Source organism: Xiphias gladius, chromosome 18 (assembly GCF_016859285.1).
Source record: "Xiphias gladius isolate SHS-SW01 ecotype Sanya breed wild chromosome 18, ASM1685928v1, whole genome shotgun sequence".
Lineage (NCBI taxonomy): Eukaryota > Metazoa > Chordata > Actinopteri > Istiophoriformes > Xiphiidae > Xiphias > Xiphias gladius.
Window position 1 is genome coordinate 25,129,983 of NC_053417.1, and position 20,825 is coordinate 25,150,807.

At 42.1% G+C, this 20,825-nt stretch overlaps 1 protein-coding gene across 3 annotated transcripts in view; it reads left to right on the plus strand.

Annotated features, from left to right (window-relative positions):
* acap3a (ArfGAP with coiled-coil, ankyrin repeat and PH domains 3a) overlaps window positions 1-18,620 on the plus strand; it is an 86,328-nt gene extending 67,708 nt beyond the window's left edge. Inside the window, exons 15-25 of one of the 3 annotated variants that reach the window (XM_040152803.1) lie at window positions 788-996; window positions 3,492-3,561; window positions 4,126-4,220; window positions 4,321-4,538; window positions 5,688-5,777; window positions 6,016-6,117; window positions 6,287-6,513; window positions 7,343-7,452; window positions 9,182-9,292; window positions 9,409-9,470; window positions 17,667-18,620. In XM_040152803.1, coding sequence (XP_040008737.1) covers window positions 788-996; window positions 3,492-3,561; window positions 4,126-4,220; window positions 4,321-4,538; window positions 5,688-5,777; window positions 6,016-6,117; window positions 6,287-6,513; window positions 7,343-7,452; window positions 9,182-9,292; window positions 9,409-9,470; window positions 17,667-17,773 — 1,401 coding nt within the window. In that variant the 3' untranslated portion in view covers window positions 17,774-18,620. Of the gene's footprint in view, window positions 1-787; window positions 997-3,491; window positions 3,562-4,125; window positions 4,221-4,320; window positions 4,539-5,687; window positions 5,778-6,015; window positions 6,118-6,286; window positions 6,514-7,342; window positions 7,453-9,181; window positions 9,293-9,408; window positions 11,271-17,666 lie in introns of those variants that run through there. The other 2 variants (XM_040152805.1, XM_040152806.1) reach the window with 2 other exon arrangements.
* The last annotated feature ends 2,205 nt before the right edge of the window (window positions 18,621-20,825 follow it).

Here is a 20,825-nt window from a genome sequence, read left to right on the forward strand (position 1 = left end):
AACATAAGGACTGGAAAAAGGGGAACTGGTTAGTCTGGCTCTGTCCAAAGAAAACAAAATCCACCTACCACCACTTCCAAGACTCACTAATTAACATTTTGTTTAATCTGTACAAAAGCCGCAGCGTAAAATTGACAATTTGTGGTTTTACACGTGGCTAAGTGCTGTACTATTTCTTGGCCGGGCGTTTTTTACACTTCAGTTTTGCTCAAATTTTGAATGTAGGACTTTTATTTGTAATAGATTATTTTTATAGTGTGGTTTTGCTGCTTTTTCTTAAGTAAATGATCTGACCACTTATTCCACCACTGTACCGTTCTGTAGCACTTGCGCGTATAATTGAGCAGGGGCTGCAACCAAAAAACATTGTCATTATGGATTAGTCTGCTGATTATTTTCTCGATTAATCAATTTAAATTCTTGGTCTGAAAAATGCTGGAAAATACTGAAACAACACAATTTCTATTTTCCTAGAGCCCAACCTGACATCTTCAAGTGTCTTGTTTGGTTCGACCAACAGTCCACAGCCCAAAGATATTCATTTAATTATCGTATGAGACAAAGAAATCAGCAAATCCTCACAATTTTTATAAATTGGAACTAGAGATTTGTTTTTTTTTTCCTTGTTTTATAAATGACTAAAACGAATTGATTATCAAAATAGTATTTTCTTGGACACTCTGACATCATAAACCCCAGCTAATCTGGTAGAACAAAGCGGACGTAGCGAGTGCATTTGCAAAACGCATCGGTACGGCATTTCACAATCTAATCCGTTTATATTTAGCATCTGGACAGAACCGCCTCCCCGTCCACCAGCAGTATTGATTCAGCCAGTGAGCCGCGCGATCGCAGCACCCGGGGGGAGACCATCCTGCAGCGAATCCAGTGCTTGCCAGGGAACGAGCAGTGCTGTGACTGCGGCCAGGCCGACCCTCGCTGGGCCTCCATCAACCTGGGCATCCTGCTGTGTATCGAGTGCTCCGGAATCCACCGGTAGGGTCTCGAAAAAAACATCTGCATTTTACAGATTAAGGTTTGCTAAAAGAAATCTGGACCACTTCAATCATTTACTCAAGTACACTTCTTAGGTATAATTATGAGGCACTTGTACTTTTATTGATTATTTACATTTTCTCCTACTTTATACTTCTACACCACCATATTTATCTGATTGTTGGACTTAGTTTGTAGATTATTATCTATGTGGTATATAGTATATTAATATTTTGCTGCACGTTGTGCAGAAATCTTCATCTTATCAAGTAATTTTAGTCCATTTTTTGAATCTTAAAGTCATTTTACACTGAAACAAGTGAAAAAGTCTGCCTTTGGGTGAAATTATTTTAACCTGTTTAACCTAGAAGTCAGCTAGCTTCATGAATAATCTCTTAATTTAACTTCTCTCAAGATTCTCAGCATCATGTCTAAAATGTCCTCGAAACAATTTGATTTCTATCAGGAACAGGTTGAAATAATCTGACTAGATTCTTTTAGAAAACGTAAAAAAAAAAATCAGCTCCACCTTGACCTAGCTAACATTAAAATGCTGCTGACATGTTAATGCTTAGGCAATAACAATCCAATATTATGTTATATATTAAAGCACTTTGAAAGGGGTCAGTCTGCATAATGAGTGCTTTTTGATATTTTAAGTACATTCTGCCGATAAGGCATCTGTACTTTTACCTGGAGTTGGACTCCAAGTTTGAAAATGAAAAGAAATCTGGTGGTGTGGCGTTAGAAAGAATTGAGTTTACCAGGCCTCCTCATCTCTGCTTGGGGGCCAGCAGGTCGAGGCTCCGTCAGCCGCTACCAGCTTAACACACCCGAATGTCTGACTGAATCGTCGGCTGTTGCGTCGCATTGTGGGTAATGAAGGCATCTGGAGTTGACAGTCCAGAAGGATGCGTCGAGAAAAACAAATCAATCTCTGGTTCTGCTTAAATTCACTCATCGTGAGTCCGGCAGTGTCATATGAGTTTCACTGCTAAATCGGTGGAGCACTCTTTAACTCCGTATGCAGGACTTCTTCCTCCACCGCCATGTGCTCTGTGGTTTCTGGCTCTGACGACGGTAAGTGGCGCCACCTGTCTGTGCCTTACCTCGTGCTGCTGAAGGCACCGAGCACATTCCCGGCACACACCGCTGAGGAGACTAAAGTGCGGTGTGTTGCGTGTTGGATCAGTCTGGGTCTCATTGAGAGGTTCTCATTGAGGGTGGGAGGTAAGAAGGGGACGACGGCTGCAGAGCTGAGACACACACAGCGAAAGACGCTCTTGAATAGTTCAGCTCGCGGGTCAGATCCGGGTGAATATAATGTCATTCCTGCTGCAGATAAACGCATTCTCTCATCAGTGTACCGCGTTTATGTTCGCACAAGTCTTGCGTCACTGAGGTTTGTTGTCAAGCTCCCTGAGGGGAAGAATTTCCCCCTCAGGAGTTGTGTGTTATTTTTGAATTGCGATTATCACTGCTTATGTAATCACAGGCTCCCATTCCTGTGTTTGCTCCCACCTGTTGAATATTCATGTTCCCTCTTTGGCCTCGTCTTCTCACAGTGAGAGCAGACGTGGCCTCTTGTTACAATCCGGGGCAAACGAAGGGGAGGAACACTATCAGTTTTTTGTTTTGTTATTTTCCTTCCCCTACTGGGCCATTGTTGCCAGGATACCAGACAGCATCATCAGTGGAACGTGGTGATTTGCATGACTTTAGGAGCGGCTTCTCTCATTTCCAACCAGGATAACGCTCTCGTGATTTTAGTTTCTTGCAGCTATTCAAAAAAGGTCACCATACAGTTACAAAACCCTAAGTCATGGACGGAATATGAGAAAATGGGCCCCTGGGCACAGACAAGTAAAAGGCCCCCCTACCCTCATATACAGAGGCAGGACACCCAGACTGAAGGTGCCAGAAAAACTACGACAAATGACGTGCCATTTTGTGTCGCTTTCCTGTCATTTTGGGTCCCTTTATGGTCATTTTGCGTCTCGTTGGGGATTGTTTTGTGACTCTTTGTGGTCATTTTGTGTTTCTTTGCGGCCGGTTTGCGTGGCTATGTAGACATTTTGCATCTCTGTGGTTGTTTTGTGTCTCTTTGTGGTCATTTCGTCTCTCTTTTGGGATCACTTTACATCTCTTTGTGGTTGTATTGTCTTTTTAACTGAGGACTGCGGCTTTCAAACAAGAAATATTAACAGACACCTCATACTGAGGCTCTGGCCCACGGACCCCCTGACCTATCGGGCCTGATAGGCCCGTTTAGTAATCCATCCATGGCCACAGTTTGTGATTCATTTGTAAAATTTCCTCTTTCCTTATTAGAAGAATATAAACTACTTTTGTTTTCTTGTGCTGGCTGCCATCCGCTGCTTTATAGTCATAACAAAGTCAAACTCTTCCACCTTTGCCTTCAAATTGTTTGACCATAGAACATAAACAGCAATTTTTTTTTTTTTTTTTCAACATGAAATATGTTTTTGTTGCAGGAGTCTTGGGGTTCACTGTTCGAAGGTTCGCTCACTCACACTGGACTCGTGGGAGCCAGAATTATTAAAGGTACAGTTTGTCTCAGCTGCGTCCTGAAGAATGAGAATGAGGCAGTTATTATTGTTGAGTCATTAAGCGGTTGTAAATGCACTAAAGGAATAGTTTGACATTTTGAGAAACGATACTATTCGCTTTCTTGACACAAGTAAGTGGAGAAGATTGATACCGCTCTTGCATCTGTCCATTGAATATGAAGCTACAGACAGCAGTCAACTAGCTTAGCTTAGCATAAAGACTGAAAGCATCACCTTGTTGTTTTTTCAATTTCTTTTTTTGAATGGATTAAACAAACGAAATAAAACATGTCAACTAGTGAGCTTTAGAGGTGCTGGAGCCAGACTAGCTGTTTCCTCCTGTTTCCAGTCTTTCTGCAAAGCTCAGCTAACCACCTCCTGGCTGCAGCCTCATAGTCCGCGAGCAGATATGAGGCTGGTATCGATCTTCTCATTAAACTCTTCGCAAGAAATAGAAATCATTGTGTTCCCCAAAATGTCCTTTTAACTGTGCCTTTTTAGTAAAAGTCAGCCTCAGTGTGGACACCATTAATGTCATGTCTCTTGTCTTTCCTTGTAGTTGATGTGTGAGCTTGGAAACAGTGTCATCAACCACATCTATGAAGGCTCATACCAAGAACAAGGTCTGAAGAAACCATTACCCTCCAGTTCAAGGTAGGAGTTCATAAAATGCAGCTACAACAATCCCATTAAATATTTAAATCTGTTACTTTTGAACACCAACATCCGTCATATGTGGCGTGGTCCCCTGCAGGCAGGAAAAAGAGGCTTGGATTAAGGCAAAGTATGTAGAGAAGAAATTCCTGAAGAAGCTGGGCTCCACAGAGATACTCATCAATGGAGAGAGGAAGCCAGAGCGGCGGTGGAGTGTCAAGAAGTGTCGGAGACACAACAGTGCCACCACGGTACCCAAAACACGGCGAAGATACCGACAAGAGCCCGGAAGCACCTCACCTTCTACCCTCTCCTCAGGTAGTTTAACTGATCTCTGTCTGTTTGTATCTACTCAGAATAAAGCTTTCTACTGATGTGGTTCATTCGTTTTTGTTTAAGCCGTTGATTTTAGCCCGTTTGTGCCTCTCGTGTACTACCTTTACACCTGAGTTTCCGAAAGATATATACTCAGCAAGTTTTTGAAAAATACAGAAGGTCGGTCGTTTATCAAAGCTTACCACTGCTCTAAAGGTATTTCCAGGAACCTCAAAGATATGACATATCTCATAGCTCAATACGTACAACATGTTGGTATGTACAAGAGGTTTTGTTAAACTGTGAGGCCAGCCTCTACAGTGGGTCACGGAAGGAGAGACATGAGGCAAATATACAGCATGAGGTGAAAGGGACTGGTGCATGTTGGTGTCTGAAAACAGCAGGAAGTTATTTATTGTAGTCTATACTCCTGATTTGGTGGCACACAGCTCATGGAGGCAATTAAGGTACTTTAGTGCCAGATTCCTGCTATTTGCGTTTAAGATCGTCCTCCTTGTCGAAGTCATAACTCAGTCAAATCTGAACACGCAGGCATGATTCCCATATTTTTAGATTCAGTGTGACTTACACTTTCAGAGGATATCATTATCTCTGACGTCTTTGCCAGGGAACTTGCCAGAGAATCGTCACGTTTTTTAGTTTTCTTCATTATCAAAGTGATCCAGTGATAATTGTCTGTACTTCCACGGGTACACGGCAAACTGGGACTGCTGATGGCAAATTCGGCACAATCTTAATGGTCCCAGTTTGCCCAAAATGAAACAAATGAGAGTCAGAGTCAGTTTTTGAAAAATAACTGTTAATTTTCCTATACTGGAAAAAAAAAGTCAATATTTTGCTTGTACTTCACAAAAAGATGAACAGATTTTTTCAGTCAGATGATTAGAAGAGTCTTTGAGAGTTGTGGAAGTATCTTCTGAACAAAGGTAGTTGTTGCTAAACAACACTTTCAAAATTTGCCTGTTATGTATTTCTGGGAAAATTTGATACTTAGCAATGTGACTCAAATGTACTGTTAATACATGAGAGGCACAAACTGTGGCCAGTATACTGGTCCAACAAATGTAGTCCATTATAATGCTATTTTCTGGTGTCCTCACTTGTCACTTTCGCTTATGTTTGTTCTCACAGCTGCTGCTAAGTTCAGACGAGACTCCCTGTTTTGTCCCGATGAGCTGGACTCTCTCTTCTCTTACTTTGATACAGGATCTGGGCCTCGAAGTAAGCGACTCACTGTTTAGTCTGGCAATATATTCACCCTTCACAAGCTACTGCATGATACTCGCACCTTTAGCAGCCTTCTTACCCAGATTAAAACCAGACGGCATGTGGATAGGATGCTTGAATCGTGTTTAGCGGACTCTTTGTTCGAGCTTGCAAAAGAGCGTGCCTTTATACAGTACCAATCAGCCTGAGAGAGACAGCGGCAACTAATGTGTCCGTGTTCTGGCGTCTCCTGGTCCGGCAGGCCTAAGCAGTGACAGCGGGTTGGGAGGCAGCACAGATGGCAGCACAGACATCCTGGTGTTTGGCTCGGTGGTGGACAGCGTCACAGAGGAGGGTGAGTCCCGTAGAGGAACGTTTAACAGATGGCCCCTTTGGTTTTATGTATAAACTGTGGACATAAAATGTTATGTAGTGAAATTGATTTGCTTGCAGATGCAAGTGCAGCCCCGCACTTTTCATCAGCAGCCACAGGAATAAATCGTGTCTCCTCTCCCCATCCGCAGAGTGTGAGGTGTCCGAGGACTCGAGTGGTGAGGCAGAGCTGGAGGCCGAGCCAGAGACGTCGGACCCGGAGGACATAAGGGACGTTCTTCCTGGAGCGCTGCTGTACAAAGCCTCAAAGGCCCGCAACCTGCCCGTCATGGCTGAAGCACTAGCTCACGGGGCCGACGTCAATTTGGTCAACGATGAGGACGAAGGGAAGACGCCCCTCATACAGGCAGTGATTGGGGTGAGCAGCACCAGATATTAGTCGAATAGGAAGCATCGTATTTGTTTAACGTTTTAGTAAAAGAGCAAAAAGATTTAAAGGGGAATTATCCCATTATTAGAAAAGACAAAAAGTCAGGATGTTGCAACCTTAGATTTTGACGTCTTTTTTTTTTTTTTTTATCTTTATCTGGCAAGTTCCCCGACTTTATGGCAGAACAATACTAAATTGCTGAAGTTCACATGTATGACAAATGGTCATCTGTCGGTTTAGCCCCCTCATCTGGAGAGCTGCCACTGATGTCCAGATATTACACAAAATATTATAGGAAAATATCTAAGGAAAGCCGTGAGGGAAGTTTTATTTTTTAGTTGGAGGGCTGTTCATTTTTAAGTCAAGTATTTTAATTGCTTCACATAATAACAAAAATTAAAATGTGATGGATGAATTAAAATCAGAGTTGGACCATAAAAATGTGCCCAAAACAATCAAAAGTCAGTCTGATAGTGATAATGCCTCTACCTCGATATATAATATTAATAACCAGGTTTCTCATGCTCAATACGACAGTATATCCAAAATATGATTTAAACCAGTATAAGACTCATAACAGGGACACTTATTGACATAATGTGTGCTGATGACTACTTGACAAAAACCAGTGATTGAATTGAACTGAAATATCATTTTATCCTCGACTACGCAAAGATCAGTTCCCTCCAAAAGACACGGAAATGACCAGAAATGGCCCTGTGACACAAGTCGGCAGCCGGGAACCCGAAACTCCCAAAATCAGTGGCAGCATTTTGTGGTCGGTGCTGAGCTAACTGGTACTGTTACTTTATTTTAGGGTTCATTGATCGCCTGCGAGTTCCTGCTTCAGAACGCCGCTGACGTTAACCAAAGAGACACAAGAGGGAGGGGCCCCCTGCACCATGCCACATATCTGGGACACACGGGGTGAGTCATGAGGCAGGAGGCAACGGTTTAATCCGGGCTGCATTGGTAGCATTTGTAACCGCTTGTCACACACGGTTTCCATTTCAGTAAAACGTGTTCTGTTGAAGTGATGCTCAACACAATGGGCCTCATGCAAGAACCACTCATACGGACAGATTCGGTTCTTAGGCTACACGTACAAGTGATTAAAGAGAATTTGTGGCATTCGCCAGTTTTCTCATCGGTACCGAGAAAAAAAAAAAAATCTTTTGAGTGGTCCAGACCTGTCATCCGAGTAATGTACAGACAGTCTGCGTGTCGCCACAGGAGGGAGTCAGCTGTTTGACTTAAAGCAGCTGTAATCGATGTTTTCATAAGGTCAGTGTATCAAATGACAATGTGACAAGCATCACTGGTAGCGATGAACCCACAAAAAGAACGATCAGCCGACTCTGCAGCTCCCCTTGGCTTCACGGAGCTTTATAGGGAGTTTCAACTCATTGTTTAGCTTCTCCGGCCCACAACTTTTAATGTCTTGGTTTACTTTCACGGCTCTCGTGACATCGTTTGCAGCTGTTTTCAGAGAAAAAGCTCTAAAAACCCGCTGAACACTACCTGCCCGGCGCCACGTAGCAGACAGTTCAACAGGGCTACCGAAGCTGATTTGTAATATTTACATACACTGACACAAACCCAGGTCACCTAAGGAGGTGAAGAGCAGGCTTTTCTCCGCATGTAATGCCAGTTTAAATATATTGCAGGGTGTAAATTGAAGCTGCTCTAATCAATATTTTTATATTACCATCTAAAAATATTGATTATATATTTTTATGGCAAGTGACTTTGCTGTTTTGGTTCACTCTCAGCGCCATCAACGTTGTTTCCAGACAAAGCAGGCAGCTGTTTTCAACAAAAAAAAAAAAAAAAAAAAAAGCCCTAAAGAACCCACGGTGCACTACCTGCTCGAAACAAAACGGTAGAGCAACAAAGTTAAAGACTGGCTGGTGAACATACTAGTACAGCACTTAGCAGCATTTCCCTTAGGGGTTGGTAGAGACCATTAACTTAAAAGGTGATATGTCAATTTTGTGTTCACGACTTGTTTCTTCTGCCCCGAAGTGGCCAAAAAAAAATCCTTCGTCTGAATGAATTTGTGGATTAAATATGGAACCAAAATCGACTAAAGTAAAATATATACCTAAAACAAACTTATTGGGAAATTAATTTCCGGTTCAACTTATCACCATCGTCATGGCTGCCAATTTACTGAGATTTTTTGATTTTATTCTTATTGGCATATTTTGACGTAGCGGCTGATACGTTTCAGTAGTTACTAGGAAAACTCTGTCACTCCGACAGCTGCTTCAAGTTCTTCAGGTCGCCGGAGAAACATCCTTTTTTAGCACTTGACACTGTAACATCACCTCCCGTTGGTTATGATATTCTCTTCTCTAATATCTCTGTGACTGCTATGTCCCCCTTGACCACTTCTCATATTAGCCCTGGAGGAAAGAGAGACTGAGAAAAGTAAGAGAGGTTTAGACTCTTAAAGACGATTGATATGAACGCGTTCTCGCCTGAGGCCCGTTGTCTGCAACTGCCCCTTTGAATTACAGTGATTGTTTGATTTGTTTGGTCCCTCAGCTGGACGTACGGAGCACAGTTTTGTTTTTGTTTTTTTTTTGAAAATGAGAACCTGGCTGGATGTTGCGTTTGCTGTGATTGATCTCCGTTTGCCTCGTATTTCCAGGCAGGTGTGTTTATTCCTCAAGAGAGGAGCTACACAGAACGACGGGGATGAGGATGGCCAGGATCCTTTGAGCATAGCTGTACAGCAAGCCAACGCAGACATAGTCACACTGTATGTTCATCTACGTACATACTTGTCTTAAAGTTTTCATTTTAAAATTCTCCAGCTTTGATGAGCTCTTTAATGCCCTGCTCATTCTCTCTTTGTCCTTCCCCTCTGCTCTTCAGGCTGCGTTTGGCCAGGATGAACGAGGAGATGCGGGAGTCGGAGGGACCCTTTGGACAGCCAGGTCAATACCCAACCAGCAGTCCCACTGAGCTACAGTATAAGAAATGCATTCAGGAGTTTATCTGTCTCAATATAGCAGAGTGCTAGAATCAAGCCCGGTCAGGTTGAACCGCAGTGTAAAACCAGTGCAGGGGGTGCCAAGAGTCATTTGACCGACAGAGAAAGACCTGTTGGGGATCGTGTGCTTCGAGCTCGATCGCTCCACTTGCTCTCTCGAAAAAGGGACTTTTTTCACCACCAGATTAACTTCATCTCTACATCGGATATATCCAGAATATTTCTAGTGTTCCTCTCCCCAGCACTGTCTGTCTACTTTAGACCAGAAAACCCGAGTCTGCCAGCACTCAGCTCCCCACTCAGGATCACACAAGAACTCAGTGTTAACCTCCTTTAAATGATGTCAGATTTGAGCAACTGACTTTGCCAAAAAAAAAGAAAAAAAAGAAAAAAAAAATCATTGTAGATGAGCTGTAGTGAAAGCCAATCAGTCCAATCACAGCCGACTTGAAAAATCACTGCCAGGGAAGGGTTAGACACCTTTTTAAAAAAAAGATTATCTTGAAGCACTAGTGTCAAGCAATCAGTAGACCCACAATAAAGTCATCAGCAGTGTATTCGGGACCAACTTTGCCCTTTATTTGGAGGTTTTAGAGGGTACAGGGTGCTCTGAACCAAAGACCCGCAACGGCACATTTGTCCCAACAGTTCTAGGTTTAATTTCATCGTGTTGTCATTGTATGGCTAAGTGGGAGGAGATACTCTGGGCGCCCTTGGTTCTGGAAGTAACAGTCCCGTTCGTTTTTCTCATAGACAGTGTTACGTGACTCAGAGTTAAGAGCTCTTCTCTGGCTCGGACCAGCATGAAAATCTCCGGGTTCAATCACCAGTACAAAATATTAACAGCTTGCATGCATGAGAAAATGTCCGGCTCTGTGATTAAAAAAGGCAAAGTCTGTGTACATAAGAACTTCGGCGTAGAAGTTAACTACGACTCCCGAGGGGCATTTCGTCAACAAACGTCCAATCACAGAGCATAAAGTGAACAAGTTAAACAATTTTGCTTTTAAAAATCTGGGTCATTTTTGGGTGAATTCAGCGACCGTGGCGCCGTCTTTTGTTCCCAAACTGCAATCACGAAGTATTTGGAATAAGTTCGCACCTCTAGCTGGACGGCGGCCGAGGCTCATGGGTATTGCAGTGTTTAAAGCCGTCCACCGTGCCAAAATGATGGACCGGACATGATTTTTCTCAGAAACAAAGTAGAAATAATTGAAACCGATGGTCATAACGTACACCTATATGAGTGTTACACCATCCAGAAGAGTCTTAATGAATAAAAAAATTGAAATGGGAAATACAGAATGGGGGGAAAAACACCTCTGGAACCAGCCCTCCCACTTCACAGGTCTCTACAGTACTTGTAGCACAGATGAGTGAGGGATTAACGCCAAACTGACGAGTACAGGGTGACGCAGCCAATCCCCGTGCCTGTGATCAACTAAATCTGATCTGGCTGTGCTTCTTTCAATTACCGTAGGGTCTGTCGTTCATGCACCTGCGACAAAATGGCGGTAGCGCTCTTTCTTTTACATTGTGACGGTCGTGAAGGGGTAACCGTGAGGCTTTGATAACTGTGACTGAGAGTAAATGATCATGGAATCATTTCTCCGTATTGATCGAGAGATTGATCAAGTGAAGCTTTTATGTTTAATTAAAAGCGAAATTATGCACTTTTTCTTACCAACAGTGTTTTGAATTTTCTTTTAGCTCTTATGTTGATGTACCTTCATTTTATTTTTCTTCTCGGAATAGGTTTGAATGCTTTTTGCTTTTTTTTTGTTGCTTTTTTTTTTTTAATTTATGACAAAAATCCCAGAGCAATAGTGCAATGATTATTTCAGTACAGATAATCTGTATTTTTTTGTATTATGTTTGACAACAATGCAGATGGTATTTTTTTAAGCTGGATATATTTTGTTAGATTTTATTTCGCTGAGCACTCACACATAGCGCCAGTATTATATTCTCATTATGAGAAAGAGAACCAATACTCCACAGTTTCATAATATATAATCACTCGGCGTAATCCTGCAGAGCAAACTGCAGTGGAAGATGGACATTTTTGATAAATCACACTAGCGTGTATTACTGTATATACAGTATCTGTACGTTAAAATGTTTGTTTATGGTAATCTAATGTTTCATGATTAGGCCTATAATAGATTTGTTCTTTGTTTATAGTGCATGGGTTGGCTGTTGCTCAGGTCTTCCTAAGCCCTGTTGCTTTTGTTTACTTCTGTACCCAGTGTATGTGAATATTTGACATTTAGTATTGATGAATAATGTTAATATCCATATTATATATACTGCCAAATCATAACAACAACAGTGCATGGAATGACATTCATGACAGAAATCATTAGACCGAACACCCCTTTCCCACTGTCTTTCATTGGCGGGCCATTGGCGCAAATTCAGCTCGGCCACTTCCCAAAACTGAATTTAAGGAACCCAGTTATGCTCTAAAATGATGTCAGGTCTGATGCTTCATTTTCATTGAGCCCCTTGGTAGCTCACAGTGAATGACAGTGATACAGTGATGTGCTGGAGACGACTGCCAGTTAGAGCACTGAACAGCCTCATTTGTGACTGACCGCGGTGTCGTTGACATGTTATCTGAGGCAAAAATTAGCTTAAAGAAAAACTTTTGATGAATGACCCCCCCCCCAAAGATTTCGCTCGTATTTTAGCGATGCTATGGAGTTTAGTTCAAACCAAAGACCAGAGACCCCAGTTTGTCAGAGAGCCAGCAAGTATTTTTACCATTTTCTTTCTCCTAGTAGGCCGTGAACTTTTTTCCTGAACTTTGTTTTACTTTAAAAAAAAAAAAAAAAACTAAAAAAAAGCAATGTCCTCCTCAGGTTTATTAATATTTGACTTGAAACTTCTGCTGGACTTAGAAAAAACTTTAAAATCCTCCCTGCTAATTTCTCAAAGTCAACCCGTAATATTTCAGTGGCCAATAAATTGGGCGACAAATTGGCAATCAGCAGTTGCCAAAAATACAGTCACATGGCAAATGGTGCATCTTGTTTAATTTTTTAATCAAGAGCTACTAAAAGAACAGTTATTACCACTGCCTCTGAATAAATGAACAGGGCACAGGCAGCAGCTCTGTGGCTGATAAGAGGCTTCAGCATTGTAATATTTTAACCTTAGGTTTAACAGTTTGGGTTGTGAACATTCTCTACATTTTTTACCACGGTAGGAAAAAAGGTGACTTTGTTCTAATTTTAAAAAAATGGGGCACTCTTTAGAGAGATGATGTTCGATCCTTACTAAGTACAAAGATTCACATCTACTGTGTCTCAAAACGGACATACTGGTCCAGCAAGCTACAACAATATTAAGCCCCGACATCGAGACATGATTATTGTCCTCTGCATATGTCAAAACGCCACCTTCAAGGTCAAGCGGTGCAAACAAAAAGCATGTTTTTCACGCAACTATTTTGATAAAACGGTAGATGTTGCAAGAAAACTCTGAAATGAAATGTAAAAGTCTGGTCACAACAGAAAGTAGCAAGTAGCTTCAGATGCTCCAGTGATGTAGGAGCTACAGGCGGAGCTAGCTGGTGAACTACTGCAGCTGGTTGAGCCAACCGCTAACATGCTAGCTGGCCGGGAAGATTTCAGCACTAGTCAGCCACAATAGTTCTACGAGGTTGTTGCTAATTACTAGGACATTTACTCCCCCCTCATTTTGTTTTCTTGATTGTACGTTGTTTCATTCAATAGAGAAATTTTATTGAAGGAGAAAAAAAAGAGCTCTCTGGGCTAACGAGCTTGCTAGCTGTCTTAGCGTTACCTGTTCCTTAGCAAGCTCGTTGGCATCTTTGCTAAAGGGACAATAAGTTCACAAGCTTATTCAGTTCATTGCCCTTTTGTGGAGGATTTTTTACTCCAGCAGAGGAGGTTAAATGAAAGTGGACGGTGCTACGTAGCTAATGAGCTACGATAGTTTCCTTCATTTTGGACTCTCTGGCTTTACGTTCCCTCAAAGGTCAGCACTGTCGAGGCGGCTCGCTATTGTTCGACGGTGCGAATACGCGAGTCAAAGTTCACCAAAGTTGAACTTGACGTGAAAAACTCTTGCCGATTTATCCCCCCCCCCCGTGAGTGAATCCACAGATCATGGTATTTCCATTTGAATGAATTGATTTCACCCCAAAATTTTGCCAATTTACATGAAGTTTAAGGAAAAATCAGACCACTTTCCCTTCCGCGAAAGGAAATGATACATAACCCCTTCCCGTTTCCTGACTCCGTCTTCCTCCGTAATCATTTCCATACAGTTCCTAGCTTGTATTTTGCCACCACGTGGTGGGAGTCCTTTAGCGCTGAAGTGTTTTCAAAGGATGTGGCGGTGACAGAAAGATCAACTCACTGATTTTCCCTCTCTCTCTTCGTCAGTCATAGATCCAACGCACTTTGAAACACACAGTCTCTCTTTATCCAGCCTTTACTTATTTAGTGCAGTACCTTACAAACGTTCACAGGAAGCAGATTTTACTAGATGAATGATGTCAACACTAACCAACCAATCATTTACATCAAGCCACTGAATGATTATATCCTGTACAGTACAATGTGTCTACAGTGTATCCGTCAGTACGTCAACAAGTTGACTGTTGTGTATATAAACTAAAAACTATTAACACTTTAACTGCTTGCTTCTTACATGCAAATTTTTAACTTTGTTGTATTTTTTCTGTCTATGACTGTTATATGTACAATTTCTTTGAATATTGTAAGAGAACGCGTGTCTCTGAATACACAGTACCTGTGCATATTAACACTAACTGCTACCTATGTTTGTTTTATTTGTTTAATAACTCCTCCCAGTGTCTTCTCAAATGGTACTGAAAATAAATGGAAGATGTGACTAAAAGCCTAACCTCTCCCCTTGCGTCTTTGCTTCATTCCTAAGTGCTCTCTGCCAGGCTCTTGCAGCCTTTTACTACATCTAACAGAATTAACAAACTTCTAATTTCATGCGCTGCTGGTGCACTAATTATGGATCAAGTACTTTAAATATTATAACACATTTAGTGTAGAAACTAGAACGTTTTTTGAATATGCATGGAGAGAGTTTGACATTCTAGTTTCTGATGAATGTTTTTTTTTCCACTGACTGAAGAAACACATAATAACTTAGTTATAATGTTTAATTTTATGTAACCTCCCCCTATTTAGCAATTTATAAGTAGTATATAGATACTTAATAACTGGTTTATAACACACTGTAATGTAGTCATAAACAGATATAAGGAAAGTGTTTACAATTATAAATCACTGTCAGGTATTTGAAACTGGTGTAAAAACGGTTAATGAAGGATTCATAACACAGTAGAACAGCTGTAATCATATTAAATTATATATATGTGTACGTTATAAAGCATTAAATAAGTGTTTATACACATGTACAGGTGATTCACAGGTGGCTTTAAAACTGTTCATAAATGCGTTCAAAACTCCAAGATTAATTCTTGACCTCAGAAATAGTGGTTTGACCAAAACTTTTTAACTCAAGGTCCACTTACTGCATTCCTTTAGGGCTTTCAGCCCCATCTTGTGGCCTTCATCAGCTGATGGAGTTCTCATGAGAGTGAAGAAAACTCATGTATAAATAAAGGCATATTTCAGATAAGAGAATTATAAGAAGTAGTTCAATATTAATTGATATGACTAAATATGAAGACATATTTTATGTGATTACAACTGTGTTGTATCATATTGTCAATCATTCACTGGAAGAAGTACAGTACTATCTTTTACTTAAAGTTAAAGTAGCAACAGCAGTCTGTGAAAATACTGAATTCAAAGAAAAAATAAAAACGTAAAAGTACAAAAAAATAATCAGTAAAAGTTCTCGTCGGGCAGAATGTCCCCTTTCAGAGTGTGACTGTGTATTGTTTTTGGCATTTTCTGCTTTTATTTAAAAGTTATGGCGGAGACGCGCAGGTAGAGAGAGAAGGGGACACGTCATGCAGCAAAGGGCCAGGTTAGAATCAAACCAGGGTCGTTGCCATGGCATCCTGTGTGTGTTAACACACACGACATTCATGGTGTGATGCACGTACAAGTGGCACATCACACACGGAGACGCCAAGAAAATAACACTGCACTGGTGAACCGTGGGTCAGACATGAAAATAACTTCTTACATATAACATTATGATCAAATAACTTTGTCTTCTGTCCAACGAGCCAAACTTTCCGTTCCTAAAACTTATAATCATCCACACAGACGAATTAATCAGAGGCGGACATTTTACTAAGAGGTGTGGTCCTTAAATCATCATATAAGGATAGACCTGATTTTTTTTCTATGGCTAGTCGTAGTGTACCCATTAAAATAAAATCGAAATATTCTACAAGTACCTTAAAAGTTTACTTGAGTACAGTATTTGAGTAAAAGTACTTAGTAACTTTCCGACATGGGAGGAAAACACTGAAAAATGGCAGAAGACGCCCTAATATCTGCTTCCAACTACATTATAGTGTGTTATGCGGAGGTCTAATGCCAAATGTCACAAAATGTTTAAAAATGCTTAGCACAAGTTCCCAAATCCAAAAGTGACATGTTGAAGAAAAAAAAAAAACAGCAGTTCAAAACCGCAAAGATATCCAGTTTACGATGATATAAAACAGAAAAAAAAAAAAGACGCAGCAAATCCTCACTCAGTGACTCAAATGATTAATCAGTTAATCGACTAACTGTTTCATCTCTAGTTTTCTGTACTGCTCGTAGCCCTAAACGCCAAAGGGTGCAGGTTAAAATTAGGTGTTTACGGTTTGAACTCACTGATCTCTCGCTATTTTTCTCACACACACACACACACACACACACACACGCGCACACACACGCAGACACACACGCAGGGTAAGCCAGGAATGTTCATTCCCCTTTTTAATTAGCCGAGCCTGGGAGCTCTCAGGGGACACAAAAGAGTTTCGACTGCTTTTGTTATGCCTGTAGATCCAGCGGTTACCATGGCCACAAGAAAAGTAAAGGCTCAGTGTCTGGAAAGTTGAAAGAGGGAAGCTTCATGGTGCCTCAGCCTGTTTTTGCCCCTCCATTCATCAGGCTTTTCTGCCCCAGGGCTCCTCTGCTGTCTGTTTTCCCCGTTGCTTGTATTCTTAACTTTCACGTAAAAGATGTTTTGACCCTTTTCGAAAGACTGCTGCCGGACCTTTCTCTCTGTGACAGTCGGGGCCCTTATTTCTCACACGTCGAAGACGAACACTCAAGAAGCCCCTGGAGCCTCAACTTGAGATAATCGATTGATCAGTTTAATCGATTTGTTTAAGCAACAATACCAAGACATTCGCTGGTTCCAGCCTCTCGAATCGGAGGATCTGACGCATTTTTTTCTTTGTTGCACATGATAGGCAACCGAATGTCTTTGGGTTTGTGGGGCAGACAAAACAAAGGCGTCTTAAGACGATTCACTGGGCTGCGGGAAATTATAACAGCCATTGTTTTTTAATTAATTGATAAGGAAAGCAATCACACGCCCTACATCTCCCATACTGTACATTCTTTTAAAAATCCCCTTGCAGTTTATTTAGTGGTATGTGTGTGTGGCATCTTTAAATCTCCAGGAAAAAAATGGCAGGGTTAATTGACACCCCCTTCTATTTCATTTATAGTGTATAAATGTGTCAACGGTGATGAAATAATATGGAGAAACACTGTAATGGAAGCACAATTTGCTGCTGCCCTCTTCATCCTCTGCACTCGTCTGAGAGTGAAGATGTTTAGATAGTGACTGCCAGATTTATTCATGTTGTCTCTCTGCGCCCTTGATAATAAACATCCTGTCAAGTGTTCAGCTGCAAATAACAGACCCAGGCTCCTGTATTCTTAATCACACCGCCTTAGCCAATGTGTCATTACTAGAAAACAGGGGCGTGCTCGGCTCTGCTTCCGCAGTGCATTTCATCAGGGGGGGTCTCTTCTTAACGGACCCCTGCAGCTCTGTGAAATGTAAGAGTTTAGTTTTTATCATTAGGTTTGTGAGTAAAGGCAAACTGTGAAAGGTTGTTTTTTTTACTGTGACCTTTATTCTTTCGTGCCAGTGCCATCATTTTCACCATTCTTTTTTCTTTTCCATTCGCCCCCCCCCCCATCAGGAGACGCCACCTACCTGGACATCTTCCGAGAATTTTCCCACATGGCATCGCACAACCCCGAGAAGCTGAAACGAAGGAGCGTGCACTTCCGACACTCCTTCAGGTAGTGGCAGAGGGAACAACGCCGCGTACTGGACAAGTGCCGCGGCCACTTTTTCCAGACAAATGGTCGCACCTGTGGTGGTGGGGGGGGGGTCAACATCGCGTTTGATCCCGAGGAGAACATGGTAACATAAATAACACTGTTAATGCATTTTAAAGGGATCAGCTCCACCGCGATAACACCCCCCCCCCAGTCTGTTTTATTCCACAGAGGAATGTACCCAGTCACCTTTGACGTGCAGTAAAGTGAGGAAATCCTGTGATGCTGTTCTTCTTCATCCTTCAGTGTTTAGAGTAGCCGCGTTATATCTGCAAGAGTCTTGTACCGTTCTCAGATCAGACTTTTATTTTGATAGGATTTTGTTCTATGAGGGTTTGCTGGTCTTTTCCTCCCATAAACGTGTATAAATATAGCATTGCTTTTGTACAGTGTTAGATTTAACTTTGGATGAAATGCCAAGCACTTGTTTTTCTCTCTGTTTTTTTTTTATACATACAAACCGTCACTTGTCTGCTCTGTCTCATTCTGCCAGTGTCCGATCGCTGGAGCACTTCCATCGACACTTTACAGAAACGAAGTTTTCTCTGTGTGTAACGCATGCATTTACTCCCATTACGTGTCCTCCAACGTCCGGAAGTCGCAGTTGTTGTTCTCCCCCTTGATGAGCGGTTTGTTTTTGGACGTGACTGTGTTGTATTTTGCATCGGCTACGCTGGCGTAGCCCCTCGGGACGTTTTGTTTCAGCGTACTCTGCGGCGCCGCTATGAAAATGCAGTGCTTGTGTTGCCGTGTCCGCGCTGCGGAAGCAAAAATGCTAATATATCTGAATGAACATGAAGCTCTGTTGAAAGGTGGATTGAAATAAACGTTGTCTGTGTTTACATGCAAGTCTGACTAACTCTACCTCGCGCCTCCTTTTCTCGTAGCCGGGACACCGGCGCCCTCTTGTGTTGAAATTCATCGCCACACAAACTGATAAATGACAAAAGTTTCTGTCAGGTTTTGTTGTTGTTGTTGTTGTTGTTGTTGTTTTGTTTTTCTTTTGTTTGAGGATGCACACGCACACACAGAAAAAGCCAAATAAAAAGCATTAACTCCATTTCCAATCAAATATCAATATCAAATATCAAATACCATTCACTTTAATAACTGGTCATGGCGTTATTAGAGAATTTTGTTAAAAAAAATAATGATTACCAAGCATTCTCAGTGTTTAGTACCACTGATGTTAACGTACACAACATCTTGATGAAAACAGCTGGTTTGTGTGTGTTATCTTTTCTGGTAATTAAACTGTGTGTGTGTGTGTGTGTGTGTGTGCGTGTGTGTCTCTGACACCCCAACCTAAAATACTGGATCGGGAGCAACTACAACAGCTAACGCGCTTGTGTGTGTGTGTGTGTGTCTCTCTCTGACACCCCAAAAAAATACTGGATAGCAGAACAACTACAACAGCTAAACGCAGGCTTGCTCATAGGTAGAATACAATAAAATAAAATACATTACTATGACACTCAACAAGGGCCATTTTTCTGCACTGAGTACTTTTACATTTGAACCCCTGAGGTACATTTGCTAATGGGACATTTTTAATATTTTCTTCTTAGTGGTTGAAGAAGTACTCAGGTCCTTTACGTAAGCAAAGGTACTATCACAATGGAAAAATTCTCCATTACAAGCCCGGGTCCTGGATTCTGGGTCCTACTTCGGTACAGAAGGAACATCAGCTAAATGTGCTTGTAGTAACAAAAGTAAAAAATGCTCGTTCTGCAGAAAAATGGCCCTCGTTGAGTGATATGTTATTATGTATGACACTGATAGACCAACACTGCCGGAGCAGTGTGTGAACAGCATTTTACTGTTCTCGCTGGTCCGCGCGGAGCTAGTTTATCTTCTTTATAAACTGTGAGGAACGTTAGTCCGGCGGTTCCCAAACTGGGCGCCAAGCCCCTCACAAAGGGGTCACAAGATAAACCCGAGGGGTCACGAGACCATTAATGGGAGAGAAAAGAAGAAAAAAAAACCCAAAACAAAACAACGTCCTGACACACAGTCTCAAGCAGCCGTTTAAATGAAACCATCTAGGACGTTGAGAGCGGGAATGTCTCTCCGGCGAACTGCTAATAATGCACAGACATCTGCCACGGGACCCGGAACCTGAACCCGACCAGGGGCCACAGGGCACAAAGGCCGGGAATCACCGGTTTAGTCTTTAACAATATACCGTGTGGGATCTAAAATCGTAATCCGAAAAGGAAAACACACACACATGTGGCAGCTATATACTGTATTAGTTACGTGGCAGTTCAAGAATGTTCACGCAGAACATATGACCTGCTTTTGAAATGTAACGGACTGAGCGTTGCCCAAAACCTCCTTCTTCTCGTGTCTGATTTCCTTCAATAAAACTAAAAAAAACCAATATGTGACAGCGCAGTAAGAATATATCCAACGCCTTTCAATGCAGTCTCAAGTATTTTTTATTTATTTTTTGCATAGTTCCTGGCCCCAGGACTCTCCGCTGGGAGCAAGCTTCAGCAAACTGATTCAACTGGAATAAAGTTGAATCTCGTCCCCCGGGGTTTTCTCACCGCACCGAGGTCGACACTACGTTTGCATTTGTTTTAAGATTCCACTCAAATTGGATCTGCCTCGACCTAGAGCAACAATAAGAGGCTACTCACACACAACTGCACCGGCAACAATCACAACCCTAATGATATGATATGTAAATACAGAATGTGTCCATACTGGAACAGGCCTTTTCCGGCCTGACGAGTGCTTTTACTGTGATGCTTTAGGCGAAGTTTGTTGGGGAAACTTTTCTAGTCTCACTCTGGGAAGCTTCTGCTGGCGGTGGAGAATTTACCCGACTCTACCCGAGGCGGACTCAGAGCCGGTGCCCGCCGTGGCGCGGTGTTTGCGAGCGACGAGCGACACGTGCGGAGGCGTCACGGACAGTCGTTCGGCCGCCCGTCACGTCTCGCCGCGCGCTGACGTCGGCGCGGCAGGAAGCACGCTACGGCGGCCGGACGGTCCGTGACGGTGGGGCCGCG